The sequence below is a fragment of the Giraffa tippelskirchi genome, chromosome 9, assembly GCF_054371585.1.
Source record: "Giraffa tippelskirchi isolate mGirTip1 chromosome 9, T2T-mGirTip1v1.2.pri, whole genome shotgun sequence".
Taxonomy (NCBI): Eukaryota; Metazoa; Chordata; class Mammalia; order Artiodactyla; family Giraffidae; genus Giraffa; species Giraffa tippelskirchi.
In genome coordinates this window covers 86,914,234-86,941,116 of record NC_137283.1, presented here as the reverse complement: position 1 = coordinate 86,941,116, position 26,883 = coordinate 86,914,234, and the positions used below count along the sequence as shown (strand labels likewise).

Below are 26,883 nucleotides of genomic sequence, written 5' to 3'. Positions count from 1 at the left end.
AAAAATTAGAGAAAGAAAAAAAAGTCTAGAAGTTCTTAGCGCTGCTTTGGCTAAGTGAAAGTGAAATGTTTATTTGTAAATGTAGATATTTGTAGGAAACTGTATTCTTTAATTTCTCCCTGAGCTTATGTTGCTGCAAAGGGTAAACAGGTAATATATATATTTTTAATGACTTCATGCAGCTAAAATTAACTTTTTTCTTATAACTGACATTGGGTGACTTTGTATGTAATGTATTTAGCTGAAGATCAATGGTGTTACAGATTTTGGCTTTGTAGGGGGAAAAAGCATCAATAAGCTTCCTTTCATTGTTATATTAACGTAGATAGGATTAGTCACTATTGCATGTTACATTTGTTTTACAGTTATAGTTTTGTTATTTTAGAAGTTCAGATTCTTTGACAAGATTCCATATAGAGGCTACCTTGGGTAGTGGGTAGGGGCCATTGGTAAATGTTAGTTATTGCTAACATCCTACCTTTCCTGTTAGATGGTATGTACATACAAGTATTCTTTATAAGTGAATAATTTATAAAATAAAGCACCTTGTGTAGAGGAAAGTTTCTAACACAAGTATTTAACACTTTTTAGTACTTAAAGTTCGGAGAAGGCAATGGCACCCCACTCCAGTACTCTTGCCTGGAAAATCCCATGGATGGAGGAGCCTTGGTAGGCTACAGTCCATGGGGTCGCTAAGAGTCGGACACGACTGAGCGACTTCACTTTCCCTTTTCCCTTTCATGCACTGGAGAAGGAAATGGCAACCCACTCCAGTATTCTTGCCTGGAGAATCCCAGGGACGGTGGAGCCTGGTGGGCTGCCGTCTGTGGGGTCGCACAGAGTCAGACACGACTGAAGCGACTTAGCAGCAGCAGCAGCAGCAGCAGTACTTAAAGTTATGACTGTTGGGAAGTGGATATAACAGATAGGATTTTTTAAAAATCTGTGTTAAATATTTGAACTGAAATTTATAGTTAATTCAGTAAATATCCATTTTTATTTTAAGGGTTCTGATGACTGTCTTGTGAAAATCTGGGCAACAGATGATGGGAGATTATTAGCTACTTTGAGAGGGCATGCTGCTGAAATATCAGACATGGCTGTCAACTATGAGAATACCATGATAGCAGCTGGAAGTTGTGATAAAATGATCCGAGTCTGGTGTCTTCGAACGTGTGCGCCTTTGGCTGTTCTTCAGGGCCACAGTGCGTCTATAACGTCACTACAGGTAATCATTTTAACCCCTGAAAAATCCTCTGTGGTTACAATTTAAAGTAAATTTTAAGAAGCCACCTTTATAATCCATTGTATAAAGCCAACTAAAATAAAGAAAGGAATGTGTCTCTTTTCTCTATAAATACATGGACTTTAAATATGAAGGTAACCATGATGTTTGTCATTTTGGAGTGTTTAACCGTTATTGTTATTTGCTATCTTAGTAAAAATAGGTTTATCATTTGGACTGTGTTACTCTTGTAAAATTGTTTGTTCTTTCTTTTTCAGTTCTCACCATTGTGCAGTGGCTCAAAGAGATATCTGTCTTCTACTGGGGCAGATGGCACTATTTGTTTTTGGCTCTGGGATGCTGGAACCCTTAAAATAAAGTCAGTTGCTCTTTTATTTCTTAGAATAAATATGTTTAACTTAATGGCTGAAATTGCAAAAGTATAAAGTAGTCAACAATAGGAATACTTATATTATTCTCCTTGAGTAACATTAGTTTTGGCTCTTCACTGACCTCTCAGTCTTATGCTTTCCTTTTTGTTCTCATGCTTTAAAGAAAGTTATATGTTAACATATTTATTTCTTTTTTCCTAGCCCTCACTTTTTCAGAATATGCCTGTTTTATTACTACTTCTTTTTGTATGCTGTAGTAACTCCTTCTGGTACTTAGAACACAATCTTCAGAGTTCTAGTTCTTTAGAAGAATTGTAGTTATTTCTGTTATTGTACCATAGCCTAGATTTTATTGTAGATCTAGGGAAATTTAGGAAAATGGAATCATTAAATTTTCACTAAACTACATCAAGGTAGATAGATGCACCTTTCCCTCTGCCCCATAATAGCATTTTGTTTTTATGCTTTTACCTATAATGATATTTTGGTTTATCAAAATAAGTTGTCTGGACAACACTTTGTTTGGGTTAAGGACACTTAGGCAAAGAAAGGTTAAATGACTTTCCCATAGTTAAAACAGTCTTTAAAAATGGCAAGGCCAGGACTGTAACATTTCTTTGCCCTCAGGTTTTGTGCTATTTCATGTTGCCTCTCAAGTGCATCTGGTGGGATAGTGCTATATTTACCCCCTGGACAAATCTGTGAATAGAGAGGTGATGTTCACCTCCATTTTACAGATGAGGATACTCAGGTACAGAAATGTTAACTTGCGTAAGGTCACACTGATAAGTGGCAGAACTGGGAACTGAACTCAGAGGGTCTGAATCCTAGGCCTTGTCTTAAAATATTTCCTCAAATGTACATTTAAAAATAAATTATGTGTGCCTGCGTATCTGTTTTTTCCCTTTAAAAATACCAGCATGTGTTTAAATGACAGTCTGTATGATCGCTTCCCACATCCTGGTTATGGGCTCTGGCTAGCTGCTTGTTTGGCGTGTGCCAAACATTAATAAAAATGCACCACAGTCTGTAAGATATTAATGACAGCAGTTCTTTTCATTGCCTATATGATTTCAGATAAATTTACTTAGAGTTAAATTTTTTCTCTAAATAAATGTTTAGGTTTCAAGAATGTTTTAGTAACTTTCTCTAAACTGTATCAGTTACGCTTAGCTATAGCAGAGCTAATGAATATTAATAAAACTTGTTAAAATGTCGGTTAACAAAATATTCTGTACATTTTTCCCCTAAATGATCACAAAACTGAAACCATTCTGTGTTCAGTAGCTGTGGATAGTGAGAGTTATGCAGTGCACTCTGACTGAAGGCTCTAATTATTTTTTATATTTTTCTCTCCTAATATTCTGAGAAAAACTAGGTTGAAATGTATGTTAAGGGCTTTAAATGTAATCACTGTATTGGAATATTACATATATATTGTATATGTATTGGAACTGGTATGGATAAAATCCGTAATTTAATTTTTCTTCATTATGGTTGATTGTAACAGTAAGCATGTAATGTCAGTACTATTAATATAAATGTATAATCTGTAATATAATTATGTAATGTAAACATAGTTAAGTGTGACCTATTTTCTATAGATCACTATTTTAAATGAGCAATATAGTTTATGTATTTGTGACTTTTATTTCATTATATATTTGTGCATTACTGTTCTGCTGTATGAAACTGAGAACCTGTTAAATTTGATTAGAAGTGAGTGTAACAACCATGTGTCAGGTGGGACAGTGACTTTGTTTCATGTATAGATTATTATATAATCAGGAGCTCCTATAAAAATCTATATGTAAAGTTTCCACATGATCCTGCTGATCATGACACACAATGATTTTGCACTTGTTTTTAGAAAGGGCGCCATCTGTTGCTTCTTATTTTGTCCTTCTGTAATTATTTTTTGAGACAGCTGAGTTCTGGTGATGTTGATCTCTTTGCGATATTTTTAATTAGTTATTTTTTGTATTACAGTCCGAGACCTGCAAAATTTACAGAGCGCCCTCGACCTGGAGTTCAAATGATCTGTTCATCTTTTAGTGCTGGTAAGATTTTTTTTTCTTCCTGACTCTCCACTTAAAAGTTGTATATTTGAAGACTTGTTGTGGAACACACAAAATTTTGCAATATACCTACTGTTGTAATAGAAATCATATTCTCTTGCACGTACCAGAGGGTGGTCATAAATTAGTTTATAAATATTTGAACTTTGCTCGAGTTTAGCTTACATACTCATTTGGTTGAGTGTGTTACTAATTAAGTGTTTCTTTAAGAAGACAATAATTCTTTGGTAGGAGGAAATAGTTTCAAATTTTACAGTTAAAGAATAAGTCTTCGAATAATTATCTCATTGAAAGAAAAGTATTTTAAATCGTTTATATTTTTAGGAATTTTGGTGGTACTTATGGCTGAGTAAAATAGATTGATAGACATTTGTACAGACTTAATTTGCTCCAGATTGTTCTTATTTTCTCTTCAAAAAATAGCTATATAGCAGTGATGAAATTCCAGTTACATTTTGAGTTTACGTAGTAGCATTTTTCCTGGATATTGGAATCTTGATAAACAGATTGTGATCTGGAGGTTTTAAGTGAATTGATGAGAAAATGAAGCATGAATTAATGTTCCTAATACTAGTTCTTTCCACAGTTTACCTTTTCTTTTCCTTTCATAATTGTGGTTAGCAATAGTACCAGAGACAAGTGATTGCAAACTGATGACATGAGTCTTATTTTTGCTGTACCAATATCTAAACATCTTTAATTTCTAGCTTCTCGATTTCCACTGCTACTGCCATGCGGACGGTTTTACTTCTAGTATTAATACAAATATAGGCTCTGCATATGCTTCAGAGTACTCTAGATGCAATTTTATATAGCATTGTTTTCAACACTGTGGGAGGGTATTGATTCTGAGAGAGAGTAAAACTTCACGTACAAATAGCTGTAATGCCAAGTAGAATGTATGTGCCCCAAGACAAAGTCGTAATGAGAGTTCAGAGGAGAGGAGGCGTATTGGATTGCAAGCCTGGAAGGCCTGTAGTGAAGGAGTTGGCCCTTAAATACTTGGTAGGATTTTAGCAGATGGGGAAATGGGGCGGGAGAGGGATTTTAGCAGAATTAAGACATGTTTTCTGATAATATTAACATGATTATGTAATTATTAGTGAAATCATTTGTAGAAGAAAGCTTCTATAAATACTGAAAAATTCCAGTCCAAGCTTATGTTAGGAGACTCTTAATTCCAAGTTAGAGGTATTATGTTCATTAGGATAAATGTGAATAGTTTTAGAAAGAAATATTAGTCATTCAGTATATATTATGATAATGTTGCTTGCATTTCTTATTTAATTTTCAGAGATTTTCAACTTGTGTTTTACTCATAAATGTTGCTGTTATTCCTCAGGTGGAATGTTTCTGGCCACAGGAAGCACAGATCACATTATTAGGGTTTATTTTTTTGGATCAGGTCAGCCAGAGAAAATATCAGAATTGGAGTTTCATACTGTAAGTATTGTTGAAAAGACTTAGATGAGTACGACGTAAATGAGTCTTAACAGTTTATATTCAGGATCCTCTTCTCTGTTCATCTGTTTGTATATAGGACAAAGTTGACAGTATCCAGTTTTCCAACACTAGTAACAGGTAAAATAATTATTTTTGTTTGTCAAATTGAATCCTAGTTTTCAAATATGAAATAAGGACAGTTTCTATAGTCAGGTTTTAATTAGCTTTGTATGTTAATTAGCCACCTAGGATAAAGATCTTGACCAGTTATGATGAAAAGTCAATTTTCATCACATTCCTGTTAATGTGTGTTTATGTTTTATCTGTAATAACGTTAATTTATTTGGCCACTTTTTTTTTAAATAATAGGGACTTTCATCCACCCTACATATATTCTATACATATCAAGGTGTAAGGAAACTTTTAGTGAAGATTGGAAATACATTATAATGTAATATTTGAAGCAGAAGTATTTATTGATAATAAACTTAGATGATAATTGTGTAAGTTTTCTCATATTCTTGTTTTAAATTTAAAAACGATATTTACATCTTGAGTAAAATGTTGAGAGGAAAATCAGTGTTTTTCTCTTGGAAAGTATCAATTCTCTTTCTAAGGTAGTAAATAGTGGCCTTGAGTCACTTTTGAACATTATGAGACCTAGCCACATATATTAGAATGTGTGTATGTATGTAACATTTTAAAAGCCTCTGATGTTTCAGAAATTCTTAGATTTGCAGAAAATATCAGGTAGAATAATCTATTATATTAGAAGGCTGTGTAAGGAAAAATGAAAGGTGTTTTTAGCATTTTTAAAAATATAACTCTATTGGAAAGTGCATTTTGGTAAAGCACATGTGATTATTTTTTTTCTTTGGGGGGTGGGCTCCTTTGCAGATTTGTAAGTGGCAGTCGTGATGGGACAGCACGTATTTGGCAATTTAAACGAAGAGAATGGAAGAGTATTTTGCTGGATATGGCTACTCGGCCAGCAGGGTAAGAGATCACATTTGAAATATTACATAGATATATCTAGATCATTCAAAGTTGTAAAGCTATTTTACAGGTTAGTGTGAGACTCACCCTATAAAAGCATGTATCATAATCCATGTTAAACTGATTACTTTTCGGTGATAATTAGAGGTGCTTTTGGAGATGAAAATGTTGATTTTTATAAAATGAGTTTTTGCCCTGTATGTGAATTAATGATACTCTGCTGTTCAGTTTTGTTGACAGTATGATAGTACTGTAAGAATAGCTGTACCTTTTACTACTTTTTAAAGAAAACTAGAACGTACAGTGTTGCATCTGACACAGGGATGACGTGGTATATCCACTGGTTATCTCTAGCCAAGAGAAATCATACTACATGTTGAAACTATCATTTTGGTTTTAATATTTTAACTTTTTTTTCTATTTGTATTTACATATAGTAGTCTTGGATGAGGAGCAAAGTATCAGGGCATGACAGCAACAGTACAAGATGGAGAGTGAGCAGCAGGGCACAGAGGTCTTAGACCCAGAAAGATATTAAAGTCAGTCATATTTACTCAAGCTCATCTATTACTAAGGAGCATAGGAGCGTTGGAATCCTGATTTTGCTGACTCCATGCAGTGATTTTTGCCATCGTTTGTTTGTTGGTTCAAATTATTCTTAAATACTGTGTTAACCAATATAGTTTGCTGCTGCTGCTAAGTCGCTTCAGTCGTGTCCGACTCTGTGCGACCCCATAGATGGCAGCCCACTAGGCTCCCCCGTCCCTGGGATTCTCCCGGCAAGAACACTGGAGTGGGTTGCCATTTCCTTCCCCGGTGCATGAAAGGGAAAAGTGAAAGTGAAGTCGCTCAGTCGTGTCTGACTCTTAGCGACCCCATGGACTGTAGCCTACCAAGGCTTCTCCATCCATGGGATTTTCCAGGCAAGAGTACTGGAGTGGGGTGCCATTGCCTTCTCCCAGTGTAGTTTACTAACGCATATATATGGAATTTAGAAAGATGGTAACCATAAACCTATATGCGAGATAGCATAAGAGACACAGATGTATAGAACAGTCTTTTGAACTTTGTGGGAGAGGACGAGGGTGGGATGAATAGGTAGAATGGCATTGAAACATGTATATTATCATATGAGAAATGAACCGCCAGTCCAGGTTCTATGCATGAGACAGGTGCTTGGGGCTGGTGCACTGGGATGACCCAGAGGGATGGGATGGGGAGGGAGGTGGGAGGGGGGGTTCAGGATGGGGAACACATGTACACCTGTGGTTGATTCATGTCACTGTATGGCAAAACCACTACAATATTGTAATTAGCTTCCAATTAAAATAAATAAATTAAAAAAAAATGAAATACTGTGTTAAGCAATAGTTAGTTATCCATGTTAATGAATGTAAACTAAGAAAATACATTTAGGTTTTTGTCATGCTGATATTTTAATAAATAATATCATTGTAAACAAATACTGCCTCCATCACTTTCAGCCAAAACCTTCAAGGGATAGAAGATAAAATCACAAAAATGAAAGTAACTATGGTAGCATGGGATCGACATGACAATACAGTTATAACTGCAGTTAATAACATGACTTTGAAAGTTTGGAATTCTTACACCGGTCAACTAATTCATGTCCTGATGGTGAGAAAAAAGACTAATTTTTATTTGGTATAAACTGAAGCTGGTTGTAAAATAGAATATTTTTGTTAAGAAATAAAGTCTTTTATGTTATCTGAAATCTCTTACGTGCTGGCTAATAGGTCTTTTTGGGAGAATGGAAATAATTTTAAAATGAAGTTAGACATGTTTGGCTTAGAAAGGTGGATCTAGCTATTTTTTTTTAACATTCAGGGCTGGATCAGTAAATAGTATTCTCAGGTTTCACTCAATAATAGCAAATCCCTGGACAGTGATTTTATTTTAGCTCAGCTTTTTTATTATACATTTGATAAATTTGAAGATTTTTACCATTTACAGAAATGTTGTCATATTGGTGTTTGAATTTTCTTTTTATCTTTTAATATTTATAATTCTTTAACACTTATAAAATATTTCAGGGTCATGAAGATGAGGTATTTGTTCTTGAGCCACACCCATTTGATCCAAGAGTTCTCTTTTCTGCTGGTCATGATGGAAATGTGATAGTGTGGGATCTGTCAAGAGGAGTCAAAATTCGATCTTATTTTAATATGGTAATTATCAATCTCTTCATTTGATAGCTGTTAAAGATTTGGGGAGTTGTTGATACAGGTCCCCTGCATATCACAAAGGAAATCCATTTAAGACTTGGTTCAGACATTTTCACCTTAAGTTTCAAAAAAGTTATTTATTCCATACTTTTATTAAATGCTAAATTTAAAAGAAAATTGTGTATATTATAATAACTATTTATTGTGATATAACTAGTTTAGTTTTTGAAATAGTTGTTATAGTGAAATGTTGAAAAACTAACAAGTATGAAATAACAATATAGATAAGAAAAATGTTTCAAAAACCATGTGAAGAAATTATAAAAACTGTGTCATTGTATTTTATCAGCAGTCCTCCAGTACAACAGAATTTGATTCAGATATATCAATTTTAAATTAAAGCCAAAGAAACAGATATTCTTGCTTTTTATCATTATGGTATATTAGATATTTCTTTGGGTTAAGCCCTTTTTCCCTCCACATTTTGTTTCTTAAATAGATATTTGACGTATTCTGCTGAGTATTTAAGTTGCAGTGGTTTAATATCTTAAAACGTAATGTGCAGTGTTTCACTCCTCTACTCTATAAAGACAGAAGTGCCCCTCAGATGCTGACTTTGTGTACCTAGACATTTTGGTTTTTGTCCCTTACCATATATTAGGGATGCCTTTCAGCAAAGCAAACAAAAAGGCAGGCATGTGTCTACTATTTTAATATGATTAAATTTAAAAAATCAATTGTAAAAGCCTCTAGTAATAAATCATAAAGCAATATCATTAATATGTGTATGGCCAGAATTATTTTGCAAAAAAACTATTTGACAAAAACCAGTCATTTGTAAAATATAATGGCTTGTGAAATTTTTCATACAAGTGACACTCTACTTGATTGATAATCATAGTAAAGTTACTTCTGTGTAATAAGCAGAATATGAAAGAAATTTTTATCAGTGAAGAAATTAATTTTAGCTGTTGTCACTATGCCTCAGTCTTCATAAGATAAGATATAAGATTGGTCAGATTCTTTTCTAAAAAGACAGTGTTAATTATTTGGAGTACAAATGTTAGTGATAGATGGATTTCCTTTGTGATTATGTATATAGAGGAGAATTTTTTTTTAAAGTAAATCCTTAACTATGCACATGAAAAATTTTTTCCTCTCTCCTTCTCTGTCCGTGTGTTTCTGATTTGCTCCTTTTTGGAACATCTCTGTCGAATAAGGAAGTCCTGTCTCAGTTGGCCTTTATAGCTTCAAAAGAACATAAATTGTGGGCTACACATGTTAGTTTCATATTTTCAAAGATCTCTGATGTATTAGTAGAGTTTTTGGAGGGAAAGTTTTCTCTCATACTTGAATATTACTCTCACCTTTCAGTTATGAAGGTGAATTTTTCCTCATCAGGTAAGTTGATCACAATAATACTCCACCTTGTCTGTAGATACAAGAACTACAGCTTCTTGAGATTGAAGTGACTTGCTCTTAGACCATTAAAAGTTAGTGAGGTAACCAGGAGTAGAAGTCAGCCGTATTATGTTATATACTCTTTGAAATTAGGCAAGGGGTTAGTTACATTACTGCCTTATAAAGTATTATTTGTTTAATAAGAGTTTTAGATAAAGCTATTTTCCTGTTTTTTCTATGAATAAGATAGGAAAAAAGCCTATAAAGAGGGGAAGAAACAGATTTTTGTAATAGTAGAATTGGATGATATCTATAGAATCTTCAAACTCTGAGGAAAAAACATAGGCTAAAAAGGGTTAAAATATCTTGCATTTAAAAAACTGGAACTTGAGCTACCCCTCATCTTGTTAAAATACAGATACTCCTTTTAATTTTTTGCATGATCTTTACAGCTTCTTAAGTACTTCTACTTCCGAAATGCATAATACCTCATTTGGGCCTCATGAAACCTTGCAATATAATTGGGGTGGATTTTATTGTTACTGGTTTTATGAATGGAGAAACTGTACAGAGATGAAGTGATTTGCCCACGTTTACCCAGATCACTAAGCTATCATATGGGCACTTGGAGTTTAAACCCATGTTTTTTGTCCCCTGCTAATGTGTTCTTAATGCTATGCTGTCTCGAGTTATGGTTGGTTGTTTACATATAGCTAGCTAACTTCCAGCTATGTCCAGTTAGTGATATTTCCAGAGGGAAAATATTTTCATAATGATAGCTTTGAGGTAGATCTTTTGAGATCTTATTATTTAGCTTGATGGTTTTTTCCTGTCTCTTAATTTGTAAGTTATCTAAGTGCCCTACTTTTTGCTCTTCACTCCTTTGTTTATTTCATTTTTTTTTTTTTAATCTATAGGCAGATAGAAGATAAAGCATCCAGCATTGCTATTAAGAAAATAAAAACCATTTGAGGGAGAAGTAGAAGCTTGTGTTCACTATCTGCTATCATGAATGTTGAGTTTTGGCTATAGTTATAACTCTTTGGCTGTGTGTAGCTATCAGTAAGTTTTTGAGTTACTAAAATAACAGAAGTTGACAAGTACAAATTCAATCCATGGTATTAAATTGTACGTATTTAATTGTATTAGATCATAAGTTCAATTTACTAAACACTTCTTGAACACCATGTAGAGGGACTCATTATAGTGCCTGGGATGATTTAAAGGATGAATAATTCTAGTGGAATATACCCCATTTTTAGACTAGAAATGGTAAAAGTTTACACTAAGTGTTGAGATTAAGTACTGTTCCATGTGAGTTTCAAAATTGAAGCTTACATTTTGCCATCAAGCCAGGAAATAAGGGATGTAAATTGTACCTTTAGAAGAACAGAAATTCTGTATACAAATTGGTAAAAAATATCAAGTCTATTTTGAGACGACTGCTTTGAATTTTGTACTTGAAATTTATACCTTTACAAAAGGTAATAAAACCATGTGACAAATAATTATTTTGTATTAATCAGCATTTTACTGCACTCTTTTCGCCTGTTACAGAAATTAAAAAAATTTTTTTTAAGTAAAAAATCTTTTATCTTCAAAGTATTTTTAAAAATCCATGTTTCATATATAGTGATTACAATTTAACAAATTTATTAACAAAGGTAATAGATTTTAAAATATAAAACATTTTAGTATGGCACATGATATCCTCAGATAAATATTCTAATTCCTTTTTTTTTTTCTGTATCAAGCACAGTTTTTAAAATCTTTTCAAGACCACCTAAATCTGTAAACAGATTAAAAGATTTAAGATTGAGAATTGAGATAAAAATGTTTCAATTCCTTGTCTGCTTACATAATTCCCTTATTTCAAAATCTTATAAATAGATTCCCAACTTGCTGGTGGTATTGTCTAGAAAAACTGATGGGGTTATTTTCCTTACTTTTATTGCTAGCTTTCCTCTTAATAGAGGATCTGCATGATAAAAGCACTTGAGGGGGTGTGTGTTGGGTTTGTTTTTGTTACTTATAAGAAGTTTGATGAGGGAGATGGTTTACCTCAGGACATAAAATGGGACAGACAGTCCCTGCTCCTTGCTCTCTCCTGCCCTCTGTTGTTTCTCATCTTCTAACTAAAAATAAAGTAATCTTAACATAAACTTTTAAAAGTATTTGTTGAAAAAGCATACTATGTAAGGCCGAAAGCTTGAGCCCTTTTCTTTTTTTAATGAACCAGAGAAAGAAGCTAAAGAGAAGATTAACATGAGATAACTTTATTCTTCAAAGAACAACAACAAAAAAAATGCTAATTCTAGGCCTTAAGCTTTACTTTTTTATGTTCATCTGAAAGCTTAGTCAGTTATTCCTATTTCAGCTGAACAGATCCTATGTAACTTGAGTATTCTGGGCAAAGGTTGAGTATTTTGGGATATTTTATTGAAGGTTGATAGTATATATTAAGACTATTTCAAACTAATAGCACAGAGTTGAGCACAGAGTTGAGCAAGCCCACATTTTGTCTTTGGCAGTGGCAGGAGATAAACTTTATCTTGTTTTGATAAGGGTTCTGAATTCTAGTAAAGAGGCTCTAAAGTCCTATTAAATTCAAAGAGGCAGATAAATTAATCCTCCAAATAACTTGAAAATGTGTACAGACTCTCTTAACTAAAGTTGAGGGCTTTTGTAATATTCCCCATTCTCTGAAAGAGATAGGCAAGTTTAGAAGTTTAAATACAACCATAAATGTTCCTAAAAACAGAGTTGTTTTTATACCCCTTTTTCCCTTTAAATTATCACAGTACAGCTAAGTTTTAACTACAGGTTTAACTAAAATGAATATTAAGTTGATTTGAAAAGATACGAAAAGAGACTGAAATTTCTTAGTACTAGGCCATTTGGAATTTGTAGATCCCATTTTAGTAGCTTTTGTTGTATGTCTGGCACCTTCGCTGTATCTTTTCTGCTCTCTTCTATTTCTGTTGTTGTAGCTGTGTCTGTCTGTCTGTCTTTTCATATCTTTCTATTTCTATAATGTTTTTCAAAGCTCTAGTTTTTACCTTTTGTCTGGTTTTGATATTGAAGAGTACAATGTCTCTGGCTAGAAAGCAGTTTTACTGAATTTGAGTTTTGCTTTGCTTTTGTTGTTTCCTGGGTAAATTCCAAATAACAATTTTCATTTATGTAATCAAATTTTCCTTATTTTTATAATTGTTAACCTTTCTTTTACTTAAGAGATTAAAAAAAAAATGTTCCAGTGTCCACTAATCCAGAACAATATATTTCTCCTTGCAACGTTCCAAACAAGCAGAGGCTGCCAATCTACCACTCAGAATTTTTGCACATGCATACTTCTGACATTAACATGTTCTCAGTGTGACTTCTGTTTTAGTTTTGGATGACTGTAGCTACATGTATCTAGGAAAGGGAGAAATAAGCTCGAAATAGGTATATCTCATATTGTGTTCTCTTGTGAATCAAGATTTCAAGACCTTTCTCTTCCTCTCTCTTCCTTCATCTCTTTTTCCTTTTTTTCTCCTTCCTTCCCTCTTATCTCACTACCTATCATCATCTAACAAGATATCATATACTTGCACTCTGTTTGTTAAAAGAACTTCTTTTTATGCTTCTAGTCTTTGTTTCAGCCTCTCTGCGTAAGAAATTACCTTCAATCTTCTGATTATAAACTTGAGTTATTGTCATTTTCTTTCAGATTTCTGGGATTCTTTTGATTCTGTCTGTCTCTTTCCCATCTATATCTTGGTATGAAAAACATATCTTAAAATTTGTTGCCCTGAATGTGAACTTGTCTCTAGCTTGTCATACTATATTTGGTGAATTACTTCTACATAGTAATTTTTTGACGTGTTCCATGATTTGCTATCACAGGGATATTTGAGATTTGATAGTTGTAAGGGAAAGTATATAAAATTATAGAATGTATATATGCAGGTATAAACATTTTAATTAGCATATATCTGAGTGCTTATTTTGTACATAAGCACAGAACGTAGACGTTGTCCCTTTTTTGTCTTTTTTACTCCACCTTGCTGCAGTTTTTGGGGAGATAAAATATACCTGAAAAGGTAAATGTGGCTAAATAGTTAGAAATGATAGATAGCTTATAAGGAAAGATAATTGGTACATCTAAAGATGTAAGGATCACTTCAGGGTGAATGGTCAGAGGAAGAAGAAGTAAGAGAACTATATTAATAACCAAATAAAAAATGTTAAGACATGTTCATAGAGTAATTTATCAAGTTTTTCTGGAATAGATTTTGAAAAAATGGGTAATAAAATAAAAAACATAAAGTGAAGTGGCTTGTTGGTACCCTCATATTACTTGTAAACATAAAGAATATTTAACCTAGTGGGAGTTAATTGGTAAATTAATTTATAAGTTACTTTATATTCCAAAAACTTAAGAGAAGAATAGCTTGGTTGCCAGTGGTAGTATTTCAGGTATGAAATTGGATAGGTGGAAATCTGCTTTCATCAGTGAAATCATAATGAAATATTACAGGAATGGGTAGTAAATTTGTGAAAGAAAATTATGTAAGACTTGGTGTTTTGTGATGGTAAAAAGATTAGAGCTAGAGAGTAACAGAAAATTTAATGTGTGGAGAGTGTTGAGCCTATGTAATCTTGACAACAATAATACTATTAATGGAAATATGAAAGATGTGAGAGAAAACATATTTTCATACGTTTATTGTGACATATTGTTGGGCTATCTTTGTGTTAATGGACAGCCAGGACTTGGAGATAGACTACTTGGAAAGGCTAGTTGTAGAGAGGAAGAACTATGGTCTTCTGTGTAGAACACTGTCTACCTCATAGAGATGGAGAGGACAGTGTAGCAGATTTAAACGTTTACAAGTACAGTTGACCCTTGAACAACGTTGGCTTGAGCTGTGCAGGTCCACTTAGGTACAAATTTTTTCAGTCATAAATACTGCAGTGTACTACCCTAGAATCATACCTAATCTATGGTTAGTTGAATCCACACAATGCAGACTGTTGGGATAGAGAAACTGCATATATGCAGGAATGCTATAAGTTATATGTGGATTTTTGTACAGAGTGTTGGCAGCCCTAATCTCCATTGTTTAAGGGTCAACCCTTGAACATGTTTAGCAGAATGGAGACGAGATTACAGTCTCTAGAAAGTGTGTTGGAAAGACAGTACACTGTTGCTGTGTCAGAGAGGCCAACAGAAGAGAATAAATTTCAAGGTGGACTTGATTAACAGTATTACTTCCTCAGAGAAATCAGAATATGGGTTAACAAAATATAAATTTGAAAATGAGTTCTTTATTTGGTAATACATTTTTCTTTTGATGACTGTTAGAATTCCTCAAAATCTCTTTTAGATGTTTACTGGTTTTATCAAGCCACTTACAACAATTTTCTTTTTTATATTAACTTTATCTTGGAGCCATTTATTATAAATAGCCATCTTTAATTTGTATGTAATAATGTTGCCATTAATTAAAGAATTTTCAGTGTTAAAGTAAATATTTAGAAATAATCTTTTAAAGTAATTTGATACCTGGACAACTGAAGTGTGATAGTTTCCCTTAAGATACATTATTTATTTACACTTAACTATAGTAGTAGTTAGAAGGTGACCAAAGCATATTTTAATCATAGTTATAACTGTCTGTCTCCAGTATCTCATGCACATTCTTAATTAAGTTTTCATGCACATTCTTAATTAAGTTTATTCTTCCCTGGGTTGATAAGCTTTAAAGGTTCTTTATACATAAGGAAGGGCTTTCTACAGGTAATTCTTAGCATAATTTTAGTTTTTCAGCTCTTTTATTCTTGGGATACGAGTCTATCTCATAAAAGTATTAGGGTAATTTTAAATTGTGGAGTATTTTCTCGGTGAGATACTTATTCCCTTCTAATCAATAGTATTTTTTTTTTAAATAATATATTTTAAAGTGAAAACGTTAGTTGCTCAGTTGTGTCTGACTCTTTGGGACCCTGTGGACTGGAGCCTATGAGGCTCCTCTATCCATGGGATTTTCCAGGCAAGAATACTGGAGTGGATTGCCATTCCCTTCTCCATGGGATCTTCCCGACCCAGGAATCAAACCTGGGTCTTCTGCATTGCAGGTAGATTCATTACTGACTGAGCTATGAGGGAAGTACTTGAGTGGGTGGCCATTCCCTTTTCCAGGGGATCTTCCCAACCCAGGGATCGAACCTGGGTCTCCTGCATTGCAGGCGGATTCTTTACTGTCTGAGCCACACAAAAATTGACCCTGGTCATAGACGTGGGGTAATTCCATTAAGAAGATGATTCTGCGTTAAGAAAGCCCATATTTTAACCGTCCTGATTGAGTTCCTTTAGAAATACATACTTCTTGAATTCATCTCTAGTATGTTCCTCACAGTTGATGTGACTTAGACCCTGTAATTTTAGTATGCATGCTGGAGCTTTTAGCATACCTCATTTCCAGATTATCCAATTCTTCCAAAAGGCTTCTTGAAAATTAGGTGTTAAGGATTTTAGAATTGAGTAGGGCTCGAGTGATCATTTAAATGATCTCTGTCATTTCCCAGAGATACTAAGTGATGTACCCATTACTAGAGGAGAGGTCTTTTCATTCTTAGGCCTCACTCTTCTGTCTCCTTTAAGTATTCATCTTTCTACTTGACAAGAATTATATTAGAAGTTGTGGATTTGAATTCTGCCTTGAAAAGGGCATTAGTATTCTTCATTAAGGGCTTCCCCATTAACTCAGTGGTAAGAATCCACCTGTCCATGGAGGACAGTTGGGTTCAATCCCTGAGACAGAAGGATACCCTGGAGAAGGAAATGGCAACCTACCCATTCCAGTGTTCTTGCCTGGGAAATGACATGGACAGAGGAGCATAGAGAGCTACCGTCCAGGGGTTGCAGAAGAGTCAGACATGACTTAGCAACTAAAACAACAACATTCTTCATTAAATATGACAGTTCTGTCATCATCAAAACTCTTAATTCATAAGTTTTTGTATTGATTTAATTTTTTCCAAGTTGAATATAAGCCTCCAACAAGATTCTGCTGCTCATTTCTTGGAAATATTTCTAGAATTCTTCAGTCAGTATGAGAGTTTTCCTACAAAGGAGTCATTTTAACTTCTGGTCTTTTCATCTTTTACTGTAAAAAACAGAACAAAATATCCTTATCATAGTTACTGAATATATTTTTCTATTTTTTTTTTCAACTCCTATTCTTGAAGTTTTTGCATTAATAAGTAAACATTGTCTCATTGATTTTTCTCAGCTTTCTTTATTGTGATTTAATAAGTATGAGTTTTATTGTGTGGTTTTTGTTTACATATGTCCCAAATAGTATGTAGCAAGCATGCTTGATATTATTAGGGGAAGAGTTCATCTAAACTTTACTTATTTTGAAAATTTGGTGGGTTTTTTTTTGTTTTTAAACTTATTAGAGCATGCTTATAAGCACTAGAATAAGTTATACATAATACTAAATTTTATGTTGACTTACTCTCCTATTGAGCATTTAATTTTATGATAGATTCATTAACTTTATTTCCTAAATATATTTTTTAATTGAAGCATAGTTGATAAATAATACAGCTTCATTTAACTTTATAACTTTAATGTGAATGGAAAGGATATTTATTTTCTTCCGTTTCATTTTTGAATGTAGGTCTCATTGATTTCTAGTTACACATGCATATTCAAACACTGCCTTCATTAAGAATTCTTTTTTTTTAAGAATTCTTAATCATAAATATCCTGACCCTGGTTTAAGAAGAATCTGAAAAAGATTTCTTTTCAAAGAGAAGTATTTAACTATATTTTGTGGTTGGCATAGTTAATCATAGCATAAATCATAAAAATAGCTAGGGTATATTTAGTTATATATGTGTGTGTGCACGCTTCATCATGTCCAACTCTTTGCAAGTCCATGGACTGTAGCCTGCCAGGCTCCTTTATCAGTGGAATTTCCCAGGCAAGAAAACTGAAGTGGGTCTCCATTTCCTCCTCAGATTATTCCAGACCCAGGGATCAAACCCACATCTCTTTCGTCTCCTGCATTGTCAGGTGGATTCTTTACCACTGCACCACCTGGGAAAGCCCTATTTAATTATATAGGAAAATATTTTCCTACTTTGTATCAACTACAAAGCCTAGACTGCGTTTTGTAGTTAGGACTGTTTATTATCTAAGGGCCTTTTTCTAAAGGTAAATTTGGCATTTTAAATAAGGTGGTGATGGGCACCTTTTCTAATTGGTTTGTAAGTAGAGCAGATCTATTTTCCTTAGTGAATAGTTAATCCAAATAATGTACTTTTGAAGTACAATTTCGTATTCTTCGTAACTCTGGAGTTATACAGATGGCTTATCCCAAGAAAATCAGTACCATTGTGCCATATTCACAATGGCATGTGTTACTGTATAGGAAAACAGTGATCTTTAATAGGATTGCTATTTTTTTGTTTGCTTTTTTGAAAGTTCACCTCTCCCAAGTATTCTTTTAGAGATCTTCTGCTAACTGTAAACATTGATAGATAGCACGGATATAGGGTCGATTAATCCCTGTGACAACTTTCCCCCAACCACCCTGAAAGGAAAATGTAGAGCAGGATTGCCTAAACATTGTATGAAGGATGCCATACTTAGGAGTGTCTGTCAGATATCCTTTAGCATTGCTGAGTCAGACTTGCAGATCTCTTCCTTCCTCTGTTCTATTGCATACTTAGAATTGGAAACTTAGACTTACAATAATATTATAGTTCTGGAAGCATTTATTATGTAAGATTTATAAAGTAGTTGGGGTTTTTGTTTGTTTGTTTTCTGTTTGTCTTTTATGAAATTTTGAGGGAATTGAGGTAAATAAAATACGACAACACATGGTCAAGACAGTTTTAATTCTTTGTCTTGAGTTTCTTATGTAAAATTCTATTTAGAGGTAAACTTTGTTCATGTGATTAGTTATTCATTTATAACAGTTCATGTAATGTTTTATTTCCCTAGACAGCACTGAAAAATAGAGATGTGAATCCAGACATTTCTAGTTGTAGCCTTCCATGTTTTAGAGAATACAAAGCTGTCTGGCTACTAACACACGTAGGTTGATTTGGAGAAGTAGTTCTTCTCTTTCTCATTTTTGAATAGTTTTAAAGTAGAGTTGGAATCAGTTCCTTCCTCTGTTATCTTATCCTCCAAGATTCTTCACAACCAGGAAATGATCCTGTTTTACTCATTCATTTTCTTGCTTTCATGTATATCTTTTAGTGTATTAGACATAGATTGTTTCACCAAGTTTCTTTCATGTGAGTAAATTTTGAGAAAAGTTATTGCTTTTCCATTATTATCACCATTCAGAACAGCGTTAGTAAGCACCAGTGTCCTCATTCCTTCTTTTCGACAAGCCAGAGGAAAAACCAGTTTTCTTTTTGAGGTAGACCTGTTTTTTGTACTATGGAAACTTCTTAGGCAGAGCCCTTCCTTTTAGAACATTTTCTCTTTTGACCAGAATGCAAACTTGCCTCGAGAAGTCAACTATTCTTCCTTGAGAAGTCAACTATTCTTCTGAGTTTTAATTTCACTCTGTACTTGGTGAACTATACATTCATCCCTATGCCATATTTTTAACACTACAGAAAATTACCACTTCTTTCTTTTCCAAGCATTTACTGGGATTTTGGGATATTACTAATAAAACTCAATTTGTTCTAGATCAGTGGATACCGGAACAGAGAGGAGGTATTTCTTACCTGATAATGTGTGTGTGTTCCGATTCTGCTAATCCAGAAATCCAGTCACATTTGTTGAAAATCATCCTTAGTTGTTATTTGTTAGGGAGTCAACTCCCTATTTTAGTTGTTTTCTGAAATTCAGTCCCTAGATGTGCTTTAGATAGGGTAGAATTTTTACCTCTTTCAGAACACTGCTAAAGAAGTTTTCAACTGGAACATAGTCTGAAGAAGCACTGAGAGCAAAAAATTCAGAGTGGTGATTGGCCACCTCTGTTTGATTGACAGGTTGCAGGGAGAAACCCATTCGTTCTGGATTAATGGAACTGGAAAACAGAAAACAATTATCAGGTAAAAAAAACCTTTTCTTTAACCTTTGAAATTCACCATTTAAAAAATGAGTCAGACCATCAAGGGAATTTATTACCAAAAAGGAAAATTTAGTGTCTTGTGAGCAGTGATCTCTGGCTATTGCTTCAAGTGTTACAAAAATCACTACAGTTACTCCACATTGTCAGCCTTTGCTGAAACAGCTTGATTAAATACAGATAAGATGGACTGTAAGGTGCAATTACATTTTAAATCTGGGTTAAAGACATGAAGCAGAATTCTATGGGTGGGGGAGAATGGTGGTGTTCTATTTCCTGCCTTGTGTCTGGTCTATGGATAAAGCTAATACATTGGTTTTCGAGGCTTTTAATCTGGCACTTCAAATTTTGTACTATACTGTGTTTTATCTTTACTTCAATAGGATATTTACTTACATATCTTTTACCATAGAATTTTAGTAACAGTAGTCACCAATCAGCTCTTTATATTTTAATGCAGTTTTCTGATTGTTGGTTAAATACATTTCAGATTGAAGGCCAAGGACACGGTGCAGTATTTGACTGCAAATGCTCTCCTGATGGTCAGCATTTTGCATGCACAGACTCTCACGGACATCTTTTAATTTTTGGCTTTGGCTCCAGTAGCAAATATGACAAGGTAAAGTATGATGATGCCTCTCTCTATATGTACTCCTTATAATTGTTTGTTTGTTTGCTTGCTTTTAAATCCATAGATGTTTAGGGGTTATATTTCATGGAGGGAAGTTACACTTTTTATATTTCAGAAAAAATAACTTTACGTAGCCAGCTAGAACAATCTAGATAGCGGTTCTTAGGTTGGGGTATATAAGATATAGCTTTTATTTATATATTTTTATTTATATATATATATGGGAGATGTTCATAAAGGGATTTGTTGAAATTATGTAAAATGTTTTACTGTGTGGATAATATGCACTTATCTGGGTATAATTCTGTGGCTTTTATGTGGTTCTCAAAAAATGTATGGCCTACTTTAATGGTAGCTAAGTTTTTAAAAATATTAAAGATCCTATCTGAGATTAGTGACTAGAAGATTTAAATTGTTTATTTGTGGTAGAGTTGTTTAAAACATTATAATAAAAATGGAAGTTCAAGTTTAAGAAATCCAAATTAAAGATAAAATTTTGAAGTTAGATGTGTTAGGTATGAATTTTTATTTCAGAAATCTTACAGATGTTTTTAATATTATTATATAAACCATACTTACTGTATACTTACGGATCTTCTTAAATTGTATTTGGTTTCATTGAAGAGTTTAATTCAAAGAATAAATTGATTTTTCATTGTAAAATACTAAATCAAATGACCATACGTAGTCATTTTTAAAACAAGATAAATCATGGTAGCTTTGGGAAAGTAAAAGTACTGTTGAAAGATTTATGCCTGGATTTAATTTTACCATCTAATTTCAAATTATGTTACTTTAAATGTTTTTTATGAATACAGTCTCTTCTTGTTCAAGGGGAAAATCACAGTATCTACTTTTCTAATCATAAAATTTAATGCAGAAAGTACAGATAAAGATTTACTTACAATTCAAGAAAATAATATTCTTTTATATTGTTTAATACCATGGTTTATATTTAAATGTTTGCCTTCTATTAGAAATCTATAATGATAAATTTTCCTTTGTCCAATCTTTTATGGGCCTTTCTTTTTATAGATTGCAGATCAGATGTTCTTTCATAGTGATTATCGGCCCCTTATCCGTGATGCCAACAATTTTGTATTAGATGAACAGACTCAGCAAGCACCTCATCTCATGCCACCCCCTTTTTTGGTTGATGTTGATGGTAATCCTCATCCATCAAGATATCAGAGATTAGTTCCTGGTCGTGAAAATTGCAGGGAGGAGCAGCTCATCCCTCAAATGGGGGTAACTTCCTCAGGTAAATGATCATTTGAATAGACATCCAAATTTTCCTTTTGAAATCTTTTAAAATGGATAATTGGGTAGAACTTTGTTTTTAATTGTTTCGAACAAATGAGGAGTAAAATGATTTCTTGTACTCTTTTAAAAAGTTCTTCGAATAAATACTTAAGTGAAAGTGAAGTTGCTCAGTCGTGTCCGACTCTTTGCGACCCCATGGACTGTAGCCTACCAGGCTCCTCTGTATTGTAAGACAAGTAAAGAACATTGGAGGTTTAATTAATTTGGGGCTATATCTATTTATAACCTTCTGGGGATTAATAGGGTAAGTCTGTGTTTGGTGTGGGATCAGTCAGTTCATTTATTCATTTGGCAACATACATTGTGAATTTCCTCTGTCCCTGACACTTGCTAAGCTGTGGTATTCAGTAGTGAATTAAACAAATGCATTCCTTGTTCTTATGGAGTGAGATAGGTTTGTAAACAGTTATAAACAAATATATAGTTAATCATGATGAGTGTTATTAAGGCAAATAATATAGTGTGATGTGAGAGAGAGAATAAGACTAGATAGCCTATTCACATTGAAGATTGTTTTAAGAAGTGAGTGATCGACTTTTAAAAGTTTAAAAGCAAAATAGGGATGAAAAGTGTTGCTGTTTTGGAGAGTGAAAGTTAACGTTAAATTAGTTGAAGATTCAAATGGGAGTTGCTTTTCTCATCATTTTCTTTGTTGACAATAAGAAATTTGTTGAATGAAGCGTTAAAGATTTTTGAGAAAGTGGGTAATCAGGTTTGCCTTTTTTTTTTTAAAGAAGATCTCAGATTAAATCCTTGTTTGCCACTTAACTGGATATATGACTTTGAATAGTTAATTTTGGTTTTTCACTTTATAATACCATATATAAAACCATGGTATAATATAACACCATAATCCCATAGGTACTATTAATTCTGCTTTATAGATACCATTTTATAGGTATTATTAATTCCACTTTGTCTATAAAGTGGAATTAATAATACCTGTGGGATTGTGGTATTGTAAGGATTTTGAGTACCTGAATCATGGTAAACACTTAGTAAAAGTTCTGTCATCTTTGTTATTTTTAATAATTAAATTTGAAGGGGGTATGTTTCCTTTTTTTTTTCCTCTCTCTCCCCTATCATTTACAGTTGCTCGTTTTAAGTCTTTTATTCAAGCAAAATTTGTATTTAATTCTGGACTTAAAGTGAGGTTGATGAATGAAATGGTTTGAGGTATCCTTAGCATTTTTGTGATTTACATAGGACTGAATCAAGTTTTAAGTCAGCAAGCAAACCAGGAGATCAGCCCACTGGACAGTATGATTCAAAGACTACAGCAGGAGCAAGACCTGAGACGTTCTGGTGAAGCAGCTATCAGTAATACCAGCCGTTTAAGTAGAGGTAAGCAGTGACTATTTCAAGTGCAATGTTTAAAAAATTAAAACAGTCTAAACCTACAACACTGGAGAAGCAATTTAACAAATATAGTAAATCCATGATATGAACTATTTGACTGCCAAAATAAGCATAATCATGCTTTTGAAGAATATTTAATGATCTAAGAAAGTGTTCATAATATAGGGTTTCAAACTATGGACAATGAGTTGTTTAATAGGTACATTCTTGCAAATTTCTTGTGATGAACATGTTTAACTTAGAATAATGTTAAAAATAAATTTCTTCAAATAAAGTTCTTGAATAAATTTCTTCGATAGTGGAATACATTCAAAGCCACATTCTTGAACGTCTCACCACCCTTATTGTTGTATATTACTAAATTTTAGAGAAAATTTAAAGCAAATTTATGAATCATAAATGTCTTTGGGTTTGTCTGTTTTTGCTTCTTACATGGTTTTCCCCAAAACATACAGTGGGCATCTTTTAAAAATAACGATTTTACATCTTTGGAGATAAATAGTCAGTAGTTATAATTCATTAACTTACCTGGTCAACTAAACAACCTTGTTTTGTTTTCATTAAGCTTTTGTTTGTGGTTTAGTTCCTGATTTAGTAATTTGATTATTTGCCATAGTATGAAGTTTCATGTGAAAGATAGTATGGATTTTTTTTCTCCTGATTTTTTTGTTTGTTTGTTTCCTGTTATAAGCTAATGGAGAAATATCTCTAAATAGAGCTTTCTATATTAATTTTTGCTCTTAGGCTCTACAAGTTCTACCTCAGAGGTTCATTCACCACCTAATGTAGGACTAAGGCGTAGTGGTCAAATCGAAGGTGTACGGCAGATGCACAGTAATGCACCAAGAAGTGAAATAGCCACAGAGCGGGATCTTGTAGCTTGGAGCCGAAGGGTGGTAGTGCCTGAGCTGTCATCTGGTGTAGCCAGGTAAGGGGAGTCAAGAATTGTGATGTACCGCAGTTGTTTGTATTCATTTTGAGTTGGTCTTCAGAGTACCTTTCCAGCTTTAATTTGTCTTAAATTTATCTGAAAAGAGCTAATGTTTTAAACTATTCATGACTCTGGAGAAAAGTTAAATTTCAGTAAATGTCCCTTTCTAGGATGATTCAAGTAAATGATACTTGGCGGGGTAAGAGTTGTTAAAGTGAATGGAGGGAGTTATAAATTTGGCTTGAACAAATATAGGAGATTTTACTGAGTAGCATATTTGAACTTTAGTTTGTCTTATTTAACTGTATCTTAAAACACATTTCATAAAGTTTGTTACAACTGAATTTTTTATGGATTTTACTAATCATTCACACCATGTCATTCACAGGCATAATGAAAATACATTTTTTATTGATAGGTTATTATTGATTTTTTTTTTATATTGAAAAATATAGTGTGTGTGCTCAGTGGCTTCAGTCATGTCTCACTCTTTGCAACCCCGTGGGCCATAGCCCACCAGGCTCCTCTGTCTATATTTTCAAGGCAACAATACTGGAGTAGGTATCCTCCTCCAGGGCATCTTCCCGACCGAGGAATCAAACCCATGTCTACTGCATCTCCTGCATTGGCAGGCGAGTTCTTTACCAGCTGAACCACTGGGGAAGCCCATTTAAAAGTATACATGTAAAATTAAAAAGTGTTGATTTAATGTAATCCTATTCTTAAGGTCCTTGGTGTGAGAGAAGTTTGTATCCAATTCCTTTTGATTCTTTAGTAATGAAATACTCATGAATGAGGTCCATTTGAACCCCAACTAACACTTACTGCATATTTTAATACTGTACTGTAATAAAAAATAGGATCAAATTTGATTTTCGGATTGTCTAGTTCTTTAAAAGAGTAATTGTATAGTTAAAATATTTTTAATCTGATTTTGCTTTTTTGATTGAATGATACCTCAGATTTGTTTTAAGTTTTTTAGGATTATACACCTAAAGTTTAAATTTGAACCATAATTTTATCTGATGACAAGCACACTCAGATGTTCTTAATAAAAATTAACTTAGTGTATTTTTAGTTATATTCATGTCTACTTGTTAATTCTAATGTTAAGGTTTGAAGAGGGTGCAGTAAGTAACACCCATCATTTTAAAAACAGATCTGACTACTTGAAAAAGAACTCAGAAGAATAAAATAGGAAATCAGAATATTACTTTATTATTGATGCAGCTGTGAAGAACATAACTTTTATCTGCATGAATGTTTGCTTCCTTATACTGAACTTTAACACAGGTAGCACTGGGCCACGGTATTTCTCTCCATGTGAGGCAGTGGTTTGCCTCTTTAAAATGCAGAGCAGAATGTATACATTACAAATAGGCATAGAACTGGGCCATTCTAAAATGGATTTTCCTTCTAGAGCATCCCAGTGAAATTAGTTCACTCTTCCTACCACCAGCAGTGTGTGTAAAACAGTGAAGCCCCTCTGGAAAAGTTTGGCATTTTCATAGAAACCTAGACTATCACAAGATCCATTGATTGCACTCTTAGGAACTTACCCCCAAAGAAATTAAACTTATTTTAACCCAAAAACCTCTACACAAATGTATAGCAGCTTTATTCGTAATAGCCAAAACCTAGGAGTACCCTAGATGTCCTTCAGTGAGTGTATAATCAAACTACAGACTATCCACACCATAGAATACGACTTCATTAAACAGAAACAACGTATTGATACACATCTTGATTGAATCTTGAGGGCTAGAATGCATTCCGTTCAGGGACTAGTCTTGACATGTCAAAACTATAGAGATAAGAGAACAGACTAGTGGTTGCTAGACATTGTGGGGAGGAGGGGCTGAGGAGAAGAATAAGGCGGATATGATGATTAACAAGGCACACAAGGGATCTTTGTGGTAATGTTCTGTATCTTGATCGGGGCAATGGATATAGAAACCTACACATGTGATAAACTTGGATAGAACTAAATACACACATACACGAGTAGAATAAAACTGGGTGATTCTGAATATCAGTGGATTGTATTCAATATCCAGATCCAGGTTATGATGTTGTACGATAATTTTAGAAGATAGCACCATTGGAGGACACTGGGTAGAGGATACAAGGAACCTTTCTGTATTCTTTCTTAGAACTGTGTGTAAATCTACAGTTATCTCAATAAAAAGTTTATTAAAAAAAATTAAGAACAAACAAAATTAAATCCAAGGCTATTCTTATCACAAGATTTAAGTTCACTCATTTCCATTCAGAATTCCAACCATCTGCATTAGAGGTTCTGCAGTTAAGTATAAAATGACAGCATTAATTCACCCTAGTAATAAAGTATCAACATTATAGAGCACTTCCAAGTTTGAATATTAACTTCCTTCCAACTGTGTTATCTCCAAGGAAGAATTAAAGTTCAGAGATTAAATACCCTTGCAGTTCAGAAACTTTGAAGTTTTAAGGGTTTAAAATTCTAAAAAAATTCTCTTGTCCTTGTGAGTTCAGGTTCTATGAAATTAAACTTCACAGTTAATGTTCCTCAAAACTTCTATTGCTCAAGAGCTTGATACCTGGATAGAGTTGAAGGTTTTTCAGTGACTGAGGCCTGAGCTTCCTTTCATTGGAGAGAATGTAGTTATTTCAGGGCTTCTGGAGTTAATAGTAGATCTCCCTCAAAGATCTGTTGTGCCTTTGTTTGTTTGTTTGAAGATTCCAACTGTCTCTGTGACACATTAAGATTATCACAGCATAAGCCCAACACTGTCATAATTAAATTGTTTTTAATGTTTGACAATGTTCCTAGATCCTTAAACTT

The 26,883-nt window shown here is 33.5% G+C and overlaps 1 protein-coding gene and 1 long non-coding RNA gene across 5 annotated transcripts in view; one reads left to right on the top strand and one right to left on the bottom strand.

Moving 5' to 3' along the window:
* The window catches only part of PHIP (PHIP subunit of CUL4-Ring ligase complex), a 143,925-nt gene that overhangs the window by 47,788 nt on the left and 69,254 nt on the right, over positions 1 to 26,883 (top strand). For all 4 annotated transcript variants that reach the window (XM_081530386.1, XM_081530388.1, XM_081530387.1 and 1 more), the window contains exons 8-19: positions 1,007 to 1,228; positions 1,504 to 1,604; positions 3,607 to 3,677; positions 5,038 to 5,138; positions 5,236 to 5,276; positions 6,036 to 6,134; positions 7,619 to 7,772; positions 8,189 to 8,323; positions 20,306 to 20,434; positions 21,482 to 21,707; positions 22,976 to 23,113; positions 23,873 to 24,056. In XM_081530386.1, the coding sequence (XP_081386512.1) occupies positions 1,007 to 1,228; positions 1,504 to 1,604; positions 3,607 to 3,677; positions 5,038 to 5,138; positions 5,236 to 5,276; positions 6,036 to 6,134; positions 7,619 to 7,772; positions 8,189 to 8,323; positions 20,306 to 20,434; positions 21,482 to 21,707; positions 22,976 to 23,113; positions 23,873 to 24,056 (1,601 nt within the window). The remainder of the gene's footprint in view (positions 1 to 1,006; positions 1,229 to 1,503; positions 1,605 to 3,606; positions 3,678 to 5,037; positions 5,139 to 5,235; positions 5,277 to 6,035; positions 6,135 to 7,618; positions 7,773 to 8,188; positions 8,324 to 20,305; positions 20,435 to 21,481; positions 21,708 to 22,975; positions 23,114 to 23,872; positions 24,057 to 26,883) is intronic.
* Positions 18,601 to 26,792, bottom strand: LOC145521626 (uncharacterized). The gene is made up of 2 exons (XR_014065545.1): positions 26,639 to 26,792; positions 18,601 to 19,773 (listed from the first exon to the last, which is right to left on the bottom strand). It is a non-coding gene; the product is annotated as an uncharacterized LOC145521626 (long non-coding RNA).